Source organism: Mustelus asterias, chromosome 1, assembly GCF_964213995.1.
Source record: "Mustelus asterias chromosome 1, sMusAst1.hap1.1, whole genome shotgun sequence".
Lineage (NCBI taxonomy): Eukaryota > Metazoa > Chordata > Chondrichthyes > Carcharhiniformes > Triakidae > Mustelus > Mustelus asterias.
This window is the reverse complement of record NC_135801.1, coordinates 30,406,261-30,424,296: the sequence shown is the minus strand read 5'-3', so window position 1 is coordinate 30,424,296 and position 18,036 is coordinate 30,406,261. Positions and strand designations below refer to the sequence as shown.

The 18,036-nt window shown below is 42.1% G+C and overlaps 1 protein-coding gene across 4 annotated transcripts in view; it reads right to left on the bottom strand.

Annotated features, from left to right (window-relative positions):
• gab1 (GRB2-associated binding protein 1) overlaps nt 1–16,514 on the bottom strand; it is a 218,534-nt gene extending 202,020 nt beyond the window's left edge. For 3 of the 4 annotated variants that reach the window (XM_078210911.1, XM_078210920.1, XM_078210938.1), the window contains exon 1: nt 16,009–16,514. In XM_078210911.1, the coding sequence (XP_078067037.1) occupies nt 16,009–16,080 (72 nt within the window). In that variant the 5' untranslated portion in view covers nt 16,081–16,514. The remainder of the gene's footprint in view (nt 1–16,008) is intronic. The other variant, XM_078210929.1, reaches the window with a different exon arrangement.
• Between the last annotated feature and the right edge of the window lie 1,522 nt (nt 16,515–18,036).

Here is an 18,036-nt window from a genome sequence, read left to right as displayed (position 1 = left end):
CTTTTGAACACATTATAAATGTTATCTCATTAAAGCTTTTTAAATTTATATTCTTGTGTTTCAAAATTCTTTGAAGTGGGTAAAACATGCAGGAAGCTTGAGGACAGAAATGATAATCAACAAAGCTAATTGAATAGTATTGTACATCCTGGTATGTAGGTACACTACATACTCAGACTGCACCATCTACATGAAGCACGCTATACAGAGCCTTTGACATAGTACATTCCAACAAAGGGCTTTGCAGCAAACAAAATTAGACGCTGAACTGAAAAAGATGCTAGGCTCCTAAGCTTGGCCTAAGAGGTAGGTTTTAAGAAGCATCTTAAGGGGAGAAATGAGGCAAAGAGAGGCAGAGTGGTTTAGAAAGTGAATTCCAGAGGTCAGGGCCCCGGCAGCTCGAGGCACAACCACCAATTGCAGTTTGATTAAAACCCAGTTGCTCAAGAAGCTAAAATTGGACGAACACAGATATCCTGGAGGTTTGGAAGGTTGAAGGAAATTACGGAGTTAGTGGCAGGGGGGGTTTAGAATGTGAAAACAACGTTGACAATTTTAAAATTGAGGTGTTGCTTAACCAGCAGTCAACACAGATTAGGAGTGATAGATGAACAGGACTTGGTGAGAGTTAGGACGGACAGTGAGTTAGGACGAGCAGCGGAGTTTAAGGCTACATCAAATTTAAGGGGTGGGCAGAATGTGGCAGGCTGGCCAAGCATTCACTGGTATAGTTGAGCCTAGAAGCGACAAAGAAAAAAAGAGAGGGTTTCAGCAACAGATGAGCTGAGGTACAGCAGAGTGGCCGATGTTAAGGAGATGAAAATAGGCAGTCTTGGTGATGTGCTTCATCTCAGGTCAAAATGATGCTAAAGTTGAAAACAGTTTGATTCAGCCTCAAATAGCAGGCAGGGAGATGGATGGAGTCAGTGGCTATTGAATTAAATTTGTAACTGGACCCAAAGCGAAAGCTTCAGTATTTCCAAAACTTGGATGGCAGAAATTTTTAAGCATCCAGTACCGAATGTCAGAGAAGCAGCCTGACTGGGAGGTTGAAGAGGGGTACAGCTGGGTATCAACATGCAGATGATGTCTCCAAAGGGCAGCATGTAGATGACAAATAGGAAGGGTTCAAGGATAGATCTTTGAGGGACAACAGAGGTAATGGAGGAGGAGCAGGAAGACAAACCATTGCAGGCAATGGCATTGTCGGGTGTAGGCAAAAATATGAAGTTTAAACCCAGGCTTTTGAGAAATAGAATAGAATAGAAACCCTACAGTGCAGAAGGAGGCCATTCGGCCCATCGAGTCTGCACCGACCACAATCCCACCCAGGCCCTACCCCCACATATTTACCCGCTAATCCCTCTAACCAACACATCTCAGGGGCAATTTTTTAACCTGGCCAATCAACCTAACCCGCACATCTTTGGACTGTGGGAGGAAACCGGAGCACCCGGAGGAAACCCACGCAAACACGAGGAGAATGTGCAAACTCCACACAGACAGTGACCCGAGCCGGGAATCGAACCCAGGACCCTGGAGCTGTGAAGCAGCAGTGCTAACCACTGTGCTACCGTGCCGCCCCCTTTAATGAAGACATAAAAAGACATAAATCCTTTAATGAAGACATAAAAGGGCATAACAAACAATTCAATTGATAAACTTAATGGCGGTTACATATTACCTCATTTGATTTTTTATGTTTAAACCTTTATTTTGAATATTAGAGATTCAGTTACCGAAGGAAAAAAACAACTAATGAAAATAAATTTGAGAAAGGACTGAGGAATTTCCAGGGACCCAAAGGCTGATAAGTGCAGGACAATATACTCTCACTATGAAAATGCAACTATTGTGTCAGAGTAACACCTTTAACATTGAAAATACCAATCACACTGCCACCTACAGGAGCAACAGGTACTTAGGAAGACTTTTCAATGAAAGAGCCATGATCAAAGCTTGGACCTGAGCAGCAGCAGAGAAACTAAAAGCCAAGTAGTAACACTACAGGAAGGCAGGTAGAAAGCAGGTGAGTAGTATCTTTTTTTTCTTGAAGTTAGATAGGTTAAACCAAGAAATTGAGTTTGTGACCTATTAACTTAAGTTCAGAAGTTTCAATCAGGCTTATGTCTAAGTGAACCTCAAGTTCTATTGCTGGTAAGTTTAGCTAGTAGTCTAAGAAATAGACACATAGCAGGACACCTCAGAACCATCAGATGCATACCCTGTGCCATCTGGGATTTCCACTCCAGACAAAGGAGCAGCGCTCCGAAAGCTAATGGTGTTTGCTACCAAATAAACCTGTTGGACTTTAACCTGGTGTTGTTAAAACTCTTACCATCTGGGAACTCCAGGATACAACAACTATATGTGCAGGAATTGTCGATTGTCATTAGTTGAAGCTCAATATCCAGATTTCAGAGCTTGAGCCACAGCTGGAGTTGTTGCTGAACATTTACAAGGCTAAGGGCTGCATGAACAGCAGGGAGAGGGAAGGATGAACAGCCAGAAATCATGGTCCATAGCTGTACCAATTAAATAAGACAGAAAGAGGGATGAGGTCCTGCATGTACATTTCCGGGAGCTAAGAAAGAAATTAAACAGTAGGACCTCAAAAGATAGGAGTCTCCAAATTATTCCAGGTGCTATGCACAGAAATCTGAGGAAAGTGCAGCTAAATGCATGGCTGGAGGGATGGTGCAGTAAGGAGAACTTTACATTTCTGGGGCGTTAGGCCCAGATCTGTGGGAGGTGGGACCTGTACCATCCAAATTGGTTACATCTCCACAGGACTGGGTCCAAAATCATGGCAGATCGATTTGCTGGTATTGTCCTGGCAGCTTTTAACCACCTTGAAAGGTGAATCAGAACCTACGTATAAATTCAGAAGGGAGAGAAGCAAAGCTGGAAACAGGAGGCAGAGAATATGTAAGCAAGTATGGAAGGTCAAGGAAAAAAATGAGTTGTTCAGTGATTAGTGTAAGATTACAAAAACCACGATTAATGATATGTACTTTAATGTAAGGAGCCTAGTGAATAACGCAGATGAGCTGAGGGCAATAAGTAGACATTTAGAGAATGATATCACAACTATTACTGAAATGTAGCTTAAAGAAAAGGAGGGATGGCAGCTCAACATTCCTGGTTATAGTGTTTTTGGGCTGGATAGAGAGGTTGATATAAAGAGAGGTTGGGAGGGGGTCACAATGTTGGTTAAAGAGACAGTCACAACTGTGAGGAGGGATGATATGATAGAAGGATCATCAAATATAGCCATATGGGTTGACCAGAGGAACAAAAGCAGGCAATCATACTGCTGGGAGTGTACTATAGACCCTCAAACAGACAGAGGGAGAAAGAAGAACAAATTATGTAGGGAAATTGCGAATGTTCAGAAACAGCAGGGCACTATAGTGGAGGATTTCAACTAACCCAATATTAACTGGGATTACATCCGTGTAAAATGTATAGTGGGTACAGAAAGTGTATTCAGGAGAACTCTTTCAGCAAGCACAAAACAAGCACAACAAAGGATGGGACAGTTCTGGGCTTTGTTTTCGAAAATTAAGCTGAGCCAGTGGTAGAGGTGTGAATAGGATTAATATCAGTGGTAGAAAGCACAATTCAGTTAGATTTAGTAGCTATGAATAAAGATTAAATAGACCAAGAGTCAACAAGGTTTTGAATTGGGAAAATGACAATTTTACTAAGCCACTGTGTGACTATGTTTACTATGTGACTTGGCAACATTAGACTGAAAGCAGCAAGTTGGAAGGTACATAAGTGTCAGAGCAGTGGGAGGTATTCAAGGAGGAGTTTGAGAGTCTTAGAACAAATACATTCCCGCTTGGTGAAAGGTTGGACTCTGAAATCTAGGCACCCCTGGATTTCAAAGAACATTCAGAGTAGGATAAGGCAAAGGAAAGGTTATATCTGACAAACTTTGATTAATTTTTTGAGGGGGTAATAAGGAGAATTGATAAAGGTGGTATGGATGATGTGGTCTAATTGGATTTTAGCAATCCACAAGGTCCCCCATATGACAAATTGGTGAGAAAAGTGAGAGCCCGTGGGATTCATTGGAAAGTGGCAATTTTGATCCAAAATTGGTCCAGTGACAAAAAGCTAAGGGTAATGGTCGACAGCTGTTTCTGTGACTAGAAGACTATTTCCAGTATTGTTCCTCAGGGCTCAGTACCGAGTCCATTGCTGTTTATGGTATATTTCAATTAATTTATAGGATGTGACAACCCCTAACATTTCTTACGATTACAATTACAGATTCCACAGACATTTTAAGAATGCTTTACAAGAACTTTTAAAAGTTCACATCAATTGTAAAGGGATCAATTGTAATCTCCTTCATATTAATGGACTGTTCTGGTAGCCAGTGAAGTTGAATCTGAAAAAATAAAGGAGCGATGCAATGCATTCAGGAAGAGCAAAAAGACAAGAAAATAACTGACGGATACTGAGAAATATTGAGGACCCTTGGAGTGCATGGCCACAGTCCACTCAAGGTAGCAGGGCAGAGATAAAAGTTGTTAAAAAGGCATTTGGAATACTTTCCCTTGATGGTTGAGGAAGAGAATATAAAAGAAGCGAGATTGTGTCAGAATTGTATGAAACACTAGATACACCACAGCTATAGTACTGCAAACAGTTCTGGTTATCACATTACAGAAAGGATGTGATCGTACAAGAGTATAGAGAGGAGATTTACAAGCATGTCGTCAAGAATGGAGGATTTTAGCTTTGACAAAAGATTAGATTGGCTCAAGTTGCTTTCTTTAGAACAAAAAATATTGATGGGAGATTTGATGGAGGCAAATACAGTTATGAGCAGCCTTGGTAGGGTGAATAAAAATGATCTATTACTGTTAGAAATTATCTATTACCCTGCCAAAACCAGGGGGCATAGATTTAAAGTATTTAGTTGAAGAATTAAAGGGGAGCTGAAGAGAATTTCTTTTAACCCAAAGTATAGTGGGGGCCTGGAACACAAAATAGTAGAGGCAGATGTCTTCATTGCATTTAAAAATACTTGTATATGCACTTTAAGTGCCGTACCCTACAGAGCTGGGGAGCAAGAACAGAAAAATGGGATTAGGCTGCAAAGGCAATTTTCTGGCTACCAAAAATATAGAATCATTGAATCCCTACAATGCAGAAGGAAGTCATTTGACCCATCAAGTCTGCACTGACTTTCCGACAGAGCATCTTACCCAGACTCACTACCCGCCTTATCACCGTAACCCTACGCATTTACCCCGCCAATCCCCAAACCTATACATCTTCAGACACTAAGGAGCAATTTGGCCAATCACCTAACCTTCCCCTTTTTTGGACTGTGGGAGGAAACCGGAGCACCTGGAGGAAAACCCACGCAAAAACCCACGGAGAACATGCAAACTCCATACAGTCAGCCAGGGCTGGAATCAAACCTGGGTCCCTGGCACTATGAGGCAGCAGTGCTAACCACTGGGCCACTCATGATGAACCAAATGGCCTCTATGCATCATACATTTTATATGTTTCTATGCTAACACTGTGTACTGACATTAATAAGCAAAAATAAGGAGGGTGAGGAAACATTTCTGCATCTCTTCTTAACAGGCAATCAAAGCCAAACCACAATCAGAAAAGTGTGATATTCTTGCGCTTCAATTTCTAACTTGGCATCTAAAAATGCAGAAACATAACTGTTGGTGAAAATGAATAGTTGCGTTGATTTAAACAAATATGCAACAAGTATGTGAATCAGATTATAAAATATTTAACTAATTTGTGTGGGATTTCCTGCATTCATGCAATGGCACGTTAAACACTTGCGTGGTTTGATGTTGATAATGAGCACTGGATATTCTGGCGTTTCAAGACTGATGCTACAAAATACAGGAAAAAAATGCCACTTTGTTTCATTCTCTCATTTAAAATTGCTGCGCCCTGGTCCACATCAAGAAAAATCAACGCTGAACTTTGACGTGGAAGTTAGTGAATTGTTGCCGGAGATTTTCAAAATGTTCTGTTCAGGGGACAACCTGTAAATTTACACCAATGCCCCCAGAGCCTTGGTCCTAACTTGCAGAAGACAGTGCCAGTTATCCAAAGAAAAATAGTATTATTAAGTTTATTTGTGTCACAAGTAAGCTTACATTAACAATGCAATGAAGTTACTCTGAAAATTCCCGAGTCTCCAAACTCCGGCATCTTTTTGGGTACACTGAGGGAGAATTTAGCATGGCCAATGCACCTAACCTGCACATCTTTTGGACTGGGAGGAAACCGGAGCACCTGGAGGAAACCCATACAGACACGGGGAGAATGTGCAGACTCCGTACAATGACCCAATCCAAACCTGGGTCTCTGGAGCTGTGAGGCAGCATGTTAACCACTGTGCTGCCCTGCATGCACAGAAATCAATATTTGAGATGCTAATTAATCAATATATACAGAAAAAAACTGAATTGAGCACTGACTCAAACAGACAGAAACCTAATGGATTATACTTCTGGACACTCTTACAGACCAATCTCAAAAGTCAGACTTTTGAATGGACTTACCTTGCATTAAGTTGATCTTTCTCTACACCCTAGCTATGGTTGTAACACTACACTCTGCACTCTCTCGTTTCCTTCTCTATGAACGGTATGCTTTGTCTGTATAGCGCGCAAGAAACAATACTTTTCACTGTATGTTAACACGTGACAATAATAAATCAAATCAAAATCTATTATGTACAACACATTCTGTATGCAGTGAGATTTTACTGACAAGCCTATTTCAAGGAAGAAAGTAAGGGGGTAACAGAGTGTTTGCAAAGCTGAAGTGTTGAACTTTGAACTTTTGGCATGTCAGCTACAACCCTCACCAACTTTTACAGATGCACCGTAGAAAGCATTCTTTCACAGCTTGGTATGGCTCCTGCTCTGCCCAAGACCGCAAGGAACTACAAAAGGTCGTGAATGTAGCCCAATCCATCATGCAAACCAGCCTCCCATCCACTGACTCTGTCTACACTTCCTGCCGCCTCAGCAAAGCAGCCAGCATAATTAAGGACCCCACGCACCCCGGACATTCTCTCTTCCACCTTCTTCCTTCGGGTAAAAGATACAAAAGTCTGAGGTCACGTACCAACCGACTCAAGAACAGCTTCTTCCCTGCTGCTGTCAGACTTTTGAATGGACTTATCTTGCATTAAGTTGATGTTTCTCTACACCCTAGCTATGACTGTAACACTACATTCTGCACTCACTCGTTTCCTTCTCTATGAACAGTATGTTTTGTCTGTATAGCGCACAAGAAACAATACTTTTCACTGTATGTTAATACATGTGACAATAATAAAATCAAAATCAGGAAGATCAATTCCTAATTCCTCATGCTCGCTTCCAATAATAAACCGAGTTTGAATTCAGCTTGCAATCGTCTAAAATTCTAACACCCATGTTTCAGTGTTGTTCCTCCTCCATATTTACAGCCACTAAAAAAATATATTTGTGTGTGCTGATCAAGAACTCTTCGCATTTCAGATAGTGTCAGCATTAAGCAATCCCAAGTCAAGCTCCCTCTTCTTGTCCCCAACAAATGCCAGAGTTCCAAATGCAGGAGAGCATGGCTATCGCTCCTGTGTCACCTGTTTTGCATTAGTAATGCCAGTCACCATATGAAGTTTTGAAATGAGATTACTGATTAGACCAAACCAGAAACAGTTTTGTTCTGTAATCCCATGATCAGTACTGAATCCATACAAAATCCTCATAGCGAGAAGCCGGCAACATACAGCTTATCAAGGGAAACCGGATTTGAACCTTATGATCTGAAAACAGAAGGCCAGGGCGTCCAGGTTTTCCTTAAAGGGCACAATCAACATTAAATGTATATTTTGCAAAATGGTAAGTGGGACTGGCTATTAATCAGAATGAACAGGACAACTCCGATAAGGACATCTATGCACATTTTAAATAACCTCAGTTGCAGCACTTTCACAACATTTTCCACTTAATTTTATTTGCCAACTTTAGTAAATCAATTCTGCATTAGGAAAAATGTCGCCAGTCACATTCTGGATTTATGGACTGGTGGGGACAAGAGGAGCAGTCATAGTAGCTTTCTAAACTCTTTTAGAAAGGAAAGGACAGTGAAACCAAAAGATCATAAAACAGAAGCAAAGCAACAACTGCAGGTAAGGGAAACTCAAAGAGAGACATAGTCGTGTAATCAGTTTTAAAAGCCCTTTATCAGACTGTCATTGGCAGTAAACATAATGCTGATATTAGTGTCAGGAGAACCACAACAGACACCACTACCTCTTACAGAACAACGCAGGATATTACACATCTAGTTTCAATCTGAATGTGTTCGTACATTTAAAAGATGTTCCAGCTGCAAATTTTGCTTTTCCTCTTCAGCAACTTCCTCTTGTTTTTGCTACATCATGATTTTATAGTGCCCACACTAACATTTCGATCATCAAGCTACAAAATGTAAAAAAAAAAATCAGAAAGCAAAATACAGCAAATGCTGGAAACGTGAAATAATAACCAACATTACTGGGAACACACAGATTGTGCGAAGGAGAGATCTGCTAAAGCTTCTAATGTGGCCCTTTCTTCAGAACTGAGACGCAAGTGGCAGACAGGCATGTGAATATCTTGGCTGACCTGCTCAGAGTTTCCAGCATGTTCTGCAGACTACAAATAATTATTACTATGCACCCACCACTTCCACGAGAGGTTGAGTATCTATTCTGTTTTCCTAATCTCATTTCATACCTCTCGTGCTCAGTAAAAAAATAAAATTAAACGGCAGGTGAACTACCCAATTCGTTTGATACGGCAGAGGAGGGACTGATTGAAAGGAAATTAAAAGTTTAAAATATAACACTGCATCTTGTACCTCTGATCTTATTGCCTTTGACACTGCAAAACATTGCTCTATTTCCAAACCTAGCCAGACCGTACAAAGCCAGCAGGCACTTCAGTGTACACATGTATGACAATGGAATCTGAAGAAGCATACACGTCATGATGGCCTTGTTGGAATCAAAGCAAACAGAAACATAGTATTGGTTCAAGTCACAATGCTATTCTGAAACAAGAAAAATTGTTGCAAGCAATTACAAAGCCTGGACTAGATTCCCAAATCTTTGGGAATAATCAGGAGCCTTTATTATTTTTTCTAAGATTGCCAAACTCTTGTTTTTATAATTTTGCTTTCTCAAGGTATGGTTTCTTAAGAGTACACGCTTTTAAATACATTTTTGCAGCATTTATAGGCACAGGCCTGGATGATTTCTGACCCTATAACCACTCCATTATCAAGGCTACCTACGTCCACCTCCATAATATTGTCCATCTCTACCTCGGCCTCAGCCCATCTGCTGCTCACCCATGCCTTCGTCACCTCAACTCAACTATGTCAATTCTCAATAATTTCAATACTCTCATGGCTGGTCTCCACCTCGCACCTTCATTAAACTTGAGCTCTAAATCTATGCTGTCCATATTCTAGCTCACACCAAGTCCCATATACCCATCACCCATGTGTGTCAATCTCCATCCAAACCCATTCCGGCAACAGCTCCAATTTAAAATTCTTTCCTGAGTGTTCAAATTGCTCCATTACTTCATCCACCCTTCCTCATCCCTGTAACTCGTGTTCACTCCAAGCTGCATGCCTGTGCAACAGGCCGCCCGCACAACTGTCCAACAAGTGACACACACTTGATTATTACAGCTGTGCACAGCCTGATGGTTAAATGAGGTTAACTATTACTCTAGCCCACACGCAACAAACTGCTACACTCCCCACGAAGGGAAATTAATGGCTGAGAGCCCAGGCTAACATAAAAAATCAGGTGGAATCAACAGCAAAGTTTCACTCCCGTGGGTTCCCAGATCCAGAAGCTATCACTTTTCTCAGAACCTCTCCCACTCCCTGCTCTAACCTTTCTCCCGAAGCCCCTCACTCCTTTCTTCCTTCTTGCTGTTCCTCTCTTGACCCCTCACTCAAAGAGCAGGGGTTCAGGAGGGGGAAGCGGCAAGCACGAGGGTCAGGAGGGAAGTGGTGAGTGAGAGAGGCAGCAAGCGGGAGGGAAGCAATGTGCAGAATAGGCAGTAAGCAGGAGGGTGGGAATTGGCAATTTGACGAATGACGTGAATAAGGAGGGGCTGCAAGTAGCAGGAAAGAAGCAGCGAGCAAGAGGCAATCTGAAAGAGTTAGCAATTTATTAAAGAGTTAATGAGTGGATTTTTGGGCCAGTTAATACTCATTCTGTTATAGTTGATTTCGTAGAATTATTAAAAGATTAATCACAAAGTCATTTGACACATTAAAAACACAAGGACATTTCTAGGGAGTTTGAGAAAAGCTCTGGATTCCTAACCCAGACCTCCAAATAATAAATGTAAAAGTTCTTGAAGTTTTCTCATGGTGCTTTTCAAACTGTGCAATTTTCCAAATATTATTGCTCCCCAATTCATTTTAAATGCATTTGAGCAACAGTTTATTTTAAGAATGGTAAACTGGTTTATTACTTTGCAATTTGAAGATACTTAATCTATAAAAGACTGTAGGTGGAATAAATACCACTACATCCCCAAAAACCTGCTCAAAGATTATTCACCCTCCTGGGATTGCATTCTCTCTTCACCATTTCCTCCCCTTCCATATTCACTTAATTTACAGGAAACGTCATGTCTCTCTGACCTTCACCCTTTAGTTCACAAGATTCAACCTCTCTCCAAATTCAGACACTTTACCACTACATGATTATGTTTGTTCATGTGAATAACTATTTGAGCTCACTATTCACAGCAGTTTTTAAGTAAAAACAATCAAGCTGAAAAAAATAAGTTGCCTTTTCCACATTTCCTAACAATTCAAAAGGCAAACCTCCTTGACTCTTTCTATTTTCAGGTGGTCAAGTTGAAACAAAAGATCCTTGTCTTGAGCTGCTAATATCAGTTCAACTTTTCTTCTGACAAATAATTAAAATACAAGTACAAGATAAAAACTAACTAATGCTTCTCTCATGTACGGTAGTGTGGTGGTGCTTAAAATCCAGTGGTTGTGTGTTCAAATACCATCAAGATAAATTTAAAATTTAATCAGTCAATCTGATAAATTTGTGGACGAGCATGCTACTGGGGATGGTATTCTTTCTTCTTCCATAACTACGGTAATTTTTAAAATATATATAGTAGAGATTTTTTTTGTTTCTACAGGTGATGCACATTACCTTGATACTGTTGTACATAAACAAAATCCATTCCCTACATGGATGGATAGAAGGGGAGACATTACCTGTGACTGTTGCCATCTCTACACGCATTCCTCCAACTCTGGCTCTTGCTCATACCTGATTTTCTTTTGACAACATTGGAGGCAGTGCCTTCAGATGTGTAGATCTTAAGTTTAGGAATTCCCTCCCTAAACCTCTCCCCCGCCTTTAAGATGCTGCTTAAAATCCACCTCTTTGACCAAACTTTGGGCCAGCTATTCCCATACATCTGTAAATAGCTGGGTGGAAAATTTTGTATGATAATCTTTTCACGGAAACAGGGCCATTTTATTACATGGAACACATTACATAAATGCAAATTTAGGGGAGGCCACTGCCTAGTGGTATTATCATTAGACTCTTAATCGAGAAACTCAGCAAATGATCTGGGGACCCGGGTTTGACTCCTGCCACGGCAGAGGGTGGAATTTGAATTCAATAAAAAAAAATCTGGAATTAAGAATCTATTGATGACCATGAAACCATTGTCAATTGTCTGAAAAAAACTAATCTTGTTCACTACTGTTCTAGGGAAGGAAATCTGCCGTCCTTACCTGATCTGGCCTACATGTGACTCCAGAGCCACAGCAATGTGGCTGACTCTCAACTGCTCTGTGAAATGGCCTTGCAAGCCACTCAGTTCAAGGGAAACTAGGGATGGGCAATAAGTGCTGGCCCAGCTAATGATGCCCATGTCCCACAAATGAATTTTTAAAAATTGTGACTGTTTGCTGGGGGAAATAGGGAAGAAAAAGAGATGCTGCAATCGGTTGAGATACGTTGGGCTATTAGGTTTGATGAACCAAAGTTAAGGTGCCAGTGTAGATCAGTGGTAGCAATCAACTCCAAGTCAGAGGTTGAGAATTCAGGTCTCACTCCAGGGGCCTCTGTACATAATGAATGCAGACATTTCAATACACTACCAAATGAACATAACATTGCAGTATCTGTTATCTTTTGGATGTGCCTTTATACCAAGCTGTCATTCACCTTTTAAGGTAAACTTGGAAGATCCTGTGGCATTATTTTAAGAGCGAGGAAGTACTCCTGAGGTCCTAGCCAACATTTATCCTTTAGTCAACACCAAGATGAGATTAAGTGGTTACTTATCTTGCTGATGTTTGGGTTCTTGCTGTTCACAAGTTGTCTTTTGCATTTGCCTGTACTTCAAAACTAATTCATTGGCTGTGAAGCGATTTATTGCGGCCTGAAAATGCGAATGACTCAACACACACGCAAGTTCTTCTCCAAGTTGGGAAGCCCAGAGCAAGGGAGAACAATGCAATCTTCGTGCAAACCCTTTTCTCTCCCTAGCATTATGAAAAGCAGGACTTGAATAAATAAACCATCTCAACCAACATGGGCGAAAAACTTCTATATGCTCTTTCGACAGGCTTAAAAATATTGTAATTTATATTGTAAATAACAATTTAAGAATGGGACGTTATATTACAAAATTACAATGGGAACATAGTACTTGATCTTGCTGAAGTGGAAATGGCACACGTTACATTCAGATTTGTTCAGATCTACATTTTGATTATCAATATTGATTAATACCAGAGCAGTAAGAGGCTTGTTACATATGAAAGTGCTGACAGATGCTGCAATCGGATTTCTGACACTGATCTTACAAAATGTATCCTTTCACTTTGTGTATTCTTTTCCAGCAAAACCAAATGGCAGAAAGTGATCCTCATTTCCAAACACTTCAATTTAATAGTCTGTAAATACAAATTGCATGGCACCAGTTTTAAAAGTCTCGACAGTAACAAGACATTTACTGCACCCACCATTCTGGGTATTCCCTGCAAGTAACTAATTTCAGTAAGAAGTTTAACAACACCAGGTTAAAGTCCAACAGGTTTATTTGGTAGCAAAAGCCACACAAGCTTTCGAGGCTCTGAGCCCCTTCTTCAGGTGAGTGGGAATTCTGTTCACAAACAGAACTTATAAAGACACAGACTCAATTTACATGAATAATGGTTGGAATGCGAATACTTACAACTAATCCAGTCTTTAAGAAACAAAACAATGGGAGTGGAGAGAGCATCAAGACAGGCTAAAAAGATGTGTATTGTCTCCAGACAAGACAGCCAGTGAAACTCTGCAGGTCCACGCAACTGTGGGAGTTACAAATAGTGTGACATAAACCCAATATCCAGGTTGAGGCCGTCCTTGTGTGTGCGGAACTTGGCTATCAGTTTCTGCTCAGCGACTCTGCGCTGTCGTGTGTCGCGAAGGCCGCCTTGGAGAACGCTTACCCGAATATCAGAGGCCGAATGCCCGTGACCGCTGAAGTGCTCCCCAACAGGAAGAGAACAGTCTTGCCTGGTGATTGTCGAGCGGTGTTCATTCATCCGTTGTCGCAGCGTCTGCATAGTTTCCCCAATGTACCATGCCTCGGGACATCCTTTCTTGCAGCGTATCAGGTAGACAACGTTGGCCGAGTTGCAAGAGTATATACATGGTACATACTCTTGCAACTCGGCCAACGTTGTCTACCTGATACGCTGCAAGAAAGGATGTCCCGAGGCATGGTACATTGGGGAAACTATGCAGACGCTGCGACAACGGATGAATGAACACCGCTCGACAATCACCAGGCAAGACTGTTCTCTTCCTGTTGGGGAGCACTTCAGCGGTCACGGGCATTCGGCCTCTGATATTCGGGTAAGCGTTCTCCAAGGCGGCCTTCGCGACACACGACAGCGCAGAGTCGCTGAGCAGAAACTGATAGCCAAGTTCCGCACACACAAGGACGGCCTCAACCTGGATATTGGGTTTATGTCACACTATTTGTAACTCCCACAGTTGCGTGGACCTGCAGAGTTTCACTGGCTGTCTTGTCTGGAGACAATACACATCTTTTTAGCCTGTCTTGATGCTCTCTCCACTCCCATTGTTTTGTTTCTTAAAGACTGGATTAGTTGTAAGTATTCGCATTCCAACCATTATTCATGTAAATTGAGTCTGTGTCTTTATAAGTTCTGTTTGTGAACAGAATTCCCACTCACCTGAAGAAGGGGCTCAGAGCCTCGAAAGCTTGTGTGGCTTTTGCTACCAAATAAACCTGTTGGACTTTAACCTGGTGTTGTTAAACTTCTTACTGTGTTTACCCCAGTCCAACGCCGGCATCTCCACATAGTAACTAATTTGGCAGGAAGGAGCTGGGAAGAAAACTTGAGGGGCTTAATAAAAATGAACCCGATAATTTGAACTCGAGAGTGTGAAACCATTTCTCACTTATATAGTCATCACCATAAAACTGTGATTAAACCAAGTAAAACTCTTGCGGAAAATGAATACCAACGAATTCTATTTCTCCAAGTACATCCCCAAAGTATATCCAAAGATCCATGGTTTTCCAATGTATTAAGTCACAACAATTTCAGATTGCCATGCAAATGCAGTCTTTATTTAAGACGACCTTAAATTATTTTACCCAGAGCTGGAGCAGCCAATCCAAAACCCAAAAGGGTCAAAGTCCCGAGACTAGAAATTATTTTCTCAAGCTGCAGGTAAATAATTAGCTCGTCGGCTCTTCAAACCTGCGGGCTGAGTGAAGTGTGCAAAGTTTGCAATAGTTAGGTTTTCAAAATAAGTTAGGTGTTGCCCAGGAATGAAACGCCATTACAACTTTCCATGAGAGAACTAGGCTATCCCAGAGCACAGAGTTCGAGTGCAGAGAAAGTTATAAAACCTTCATGGCCATCACAAGCCTCTGCCAGATTTCCACAGAAATTATTTTAAATATACATTTTGAATCCAGGGATCTTTCTCCCAATGTCTGGCTAGTCCCATCCTTCTCAAATCAAGAGAAGTGTCTGGGTGGGTGAAAAGATTTTTTTATTCTCTTGGCAAAATACTGCAACCCCCCCCCCCCCCCCCTTCCCCAGACCTGCAGCAACAGGGAGGGGGGGGGGCGTGGAGAGAGGACACCACACCTGGGAGCCAAGGCACCCGTGACTTCCCAAGAGATTTCCGCCCATTACAAGCAGTCACTTCATCCTTCCACGTCGTTTGGCATTGCACCTGCATTAGAAAACACCAACACCCATTCTACCTCAAATGTAATCATAGCAGCAGCCAAGTTAATGGGTGTGCCCCATACTGGGAAACTTGACAGTTTTATCAATTCACAAACCGCCCCTTGAAAAGTATCGCTGCTCAACATATATCGGCGATCTGACCTGTGCTCAGCCATGTGTGACTTTAACCTCACTCAAATGATAAAACGCCAAAACATTCCTACAGAGACTGTGGACTCCATAACTTTGCTCCCCCCCCCCCCCCAATCTACAAACTCTGGAATGAACTACTGCACACTCCACTGCCCTGTGTTGGCAATAGCTCAATTCGGCTTTTCAATAAAATTGTCACGTCCAGTAAGCAATTCCAAACGAGTCCCAGTTAGCATACTAAACAAGAGTGCAGTGTACAAGCAGCAGTGCCAGCAGTTACTGTACACATTTACTGGATGTCTTAGTGCCAGTGTGAAGGGTACTGGCTCTAAGACATCCAGTAAATGTCCTGTCCTGCCGAGGGGAATAATCAATCGATCATTGTTTGGGAAAGAGTAATTAATTTTGCGCAGGTAAACATGAAACTTTCACAATAGGGTTGGCTTGCAGCATCATTCACAGAGTTTAAACCTAAACCAGTTTAATCTGCACATATTTATACCAAAGTTGTGTATTTTTTTTAAAAAAAAAAAAACTTACGTAACGTCTCAACTTTTTCTCCGGTGGAGACTTCCTCAGCCAGCCGTGGTAGACGATATCGCCGGCACTCATCTTCTTTGCTCAGGGGCTGCAGATGTTGGTGAAGATAAAACCCGGGATGGTCCCTCTCACACCCAGCCCAGTGAAGGGAAAGAAAAGTCTGAGGTAACTTTTCCCCAGGTTCACTTGTTTATTTTTCCCCCCTCAAATCCCCTGTTGAAGAAGCCTGAAAAGGGGAGGGGGGGGGGGGGAAGAGAGGGGCGGGAGAAGCCTCACTCGGCTGATGGTGGGACAGACAGACTTGGCGTGTGAAGTGTGGAGTCTGACTCTCCCGCTCTTGTCCAGTGCAGTCCGGCACAGCCCGGACACTGTCTCTCGCGCCGCGGCTCCCTGGGATGTCTGAGTGACAGCTCCAGCTCTCTCCCAGCCGCCGCCTGCACACTTTCCCCCCAACAAAAAAAAACTCACCGACTTCCCAACCGATCCAACTATTCAGTGACGTGGGCGACGTGAGCTGACGCGATCCTGTGTGTGTGTGGGGTGGGAAGGAGGAAAATTGTGAACGAGAATTGTGGGATTTGTAGTTGAAACACATTTTTTTTAAAAGATAAAAGCACTATACTGCATGCTGGAATCTGAAACAAATAATAGGATCATCCAGACTCGAAACGTTGGCTCTATTCTCTCTGTAAGAAGGCTAACAACACTAGGTTAAAGTCCAACAGGTTTATTTGGTAGCAAAAGCCACTAGCTTTCGAACAGGCTGTCCCTTCGTCAGGTGGGTGGCTAGTGGCTTTTGCTACCAAACAAACCTGTTGGACTTTAACCTGGTGTTGTAAGACTTCTTACTGCGTTTGCCCCAGTCCAACGCCGGCATCTCCACATCTATTCTCTCTCCACAGATGCTGTCAGATCTGTTGAGGTTTTCCAGCATTTTCTGTTATTGTTTTTTAAGTTTAACTTTAAATGCTTGTTTGTTTATTTATTAGTGTCACAAGTTGACTTCCATTAACACTGTAATTAAGTTACTGTGAAAATCCCCTAGTCGCCACACTCCGCGGCACCTGTTTGGGTACGCTGAGGGAGAACCTAGCATGGCAAATGCACCTAACCAGCACGTCTTTCGGACTGTAGGAGGAAACCGGGGCACCTGGAGGAAACCCATGCAGACATGGGGAGAATGTGCAGACTCTACATGGACAGTGACCTCAAGCCAGGAATCAAACCTGGGTTCCTGGCACGGTGTGGCAGAAGTGTTTACAATGTGCCACCATGCCTAAGATAAAGGCAAAATACTGTGGACACTGGAAGCTAAAACAAAAACAGAAATGCTGGAGAAACTCAGCAGGTTTGACAGTATCTGTGGAGAGAGAATACAGCCAACATTTCAATGTTTCAACTATACAGGCAAAACATACCATTCATAGAGTACATAGACAAGAAGGAAAGGAGCTTCCAGTGTTACAGTCACAGATAGAATGTAGAGAAAGATCAGCTTAATAGATGGTAGGTCCATTCAAAAGTGTGGAGAGGTTGGCACTGACAGCAGCAGTGAAGGAAACCCCCACCTCCCCCAGAGTCACACATCCAGTCCCCAACTCTGCTCCACACACTTACCAGACAAATAAAAAAATTCCACGTTTCTGGACTGACCAGCATGTTTCAACGCTTGCTCTATTCTCTCTCCACAGATGTTGTCAGACCTGCTGAGTTTCTCCAGCATTTTATGTTTTTGAACAAAAATTGCCCCCCAACTATTTTTCTCCCCTTCACTGACTTCACTTGATGCTTTCTAAAACCTGGCCACTGCCTTAGTAAAGAACATCTCCAGCACCCAACCTAATGTCAGTCCAGAAGCCTGAAAGTTTTTGTTTTCTGGTGCGTTGCAGGATTGGGGACTGGATGTGAGACTCTGGGGGAGGTGTTGCTGAGCATTGGTCAGTGCCAATCTCTCCCCACATTGAATGAACCTACCTTATATTAAGCTGATCTTTCTCTACTCCCTATCTATGACTGCAACACTATATT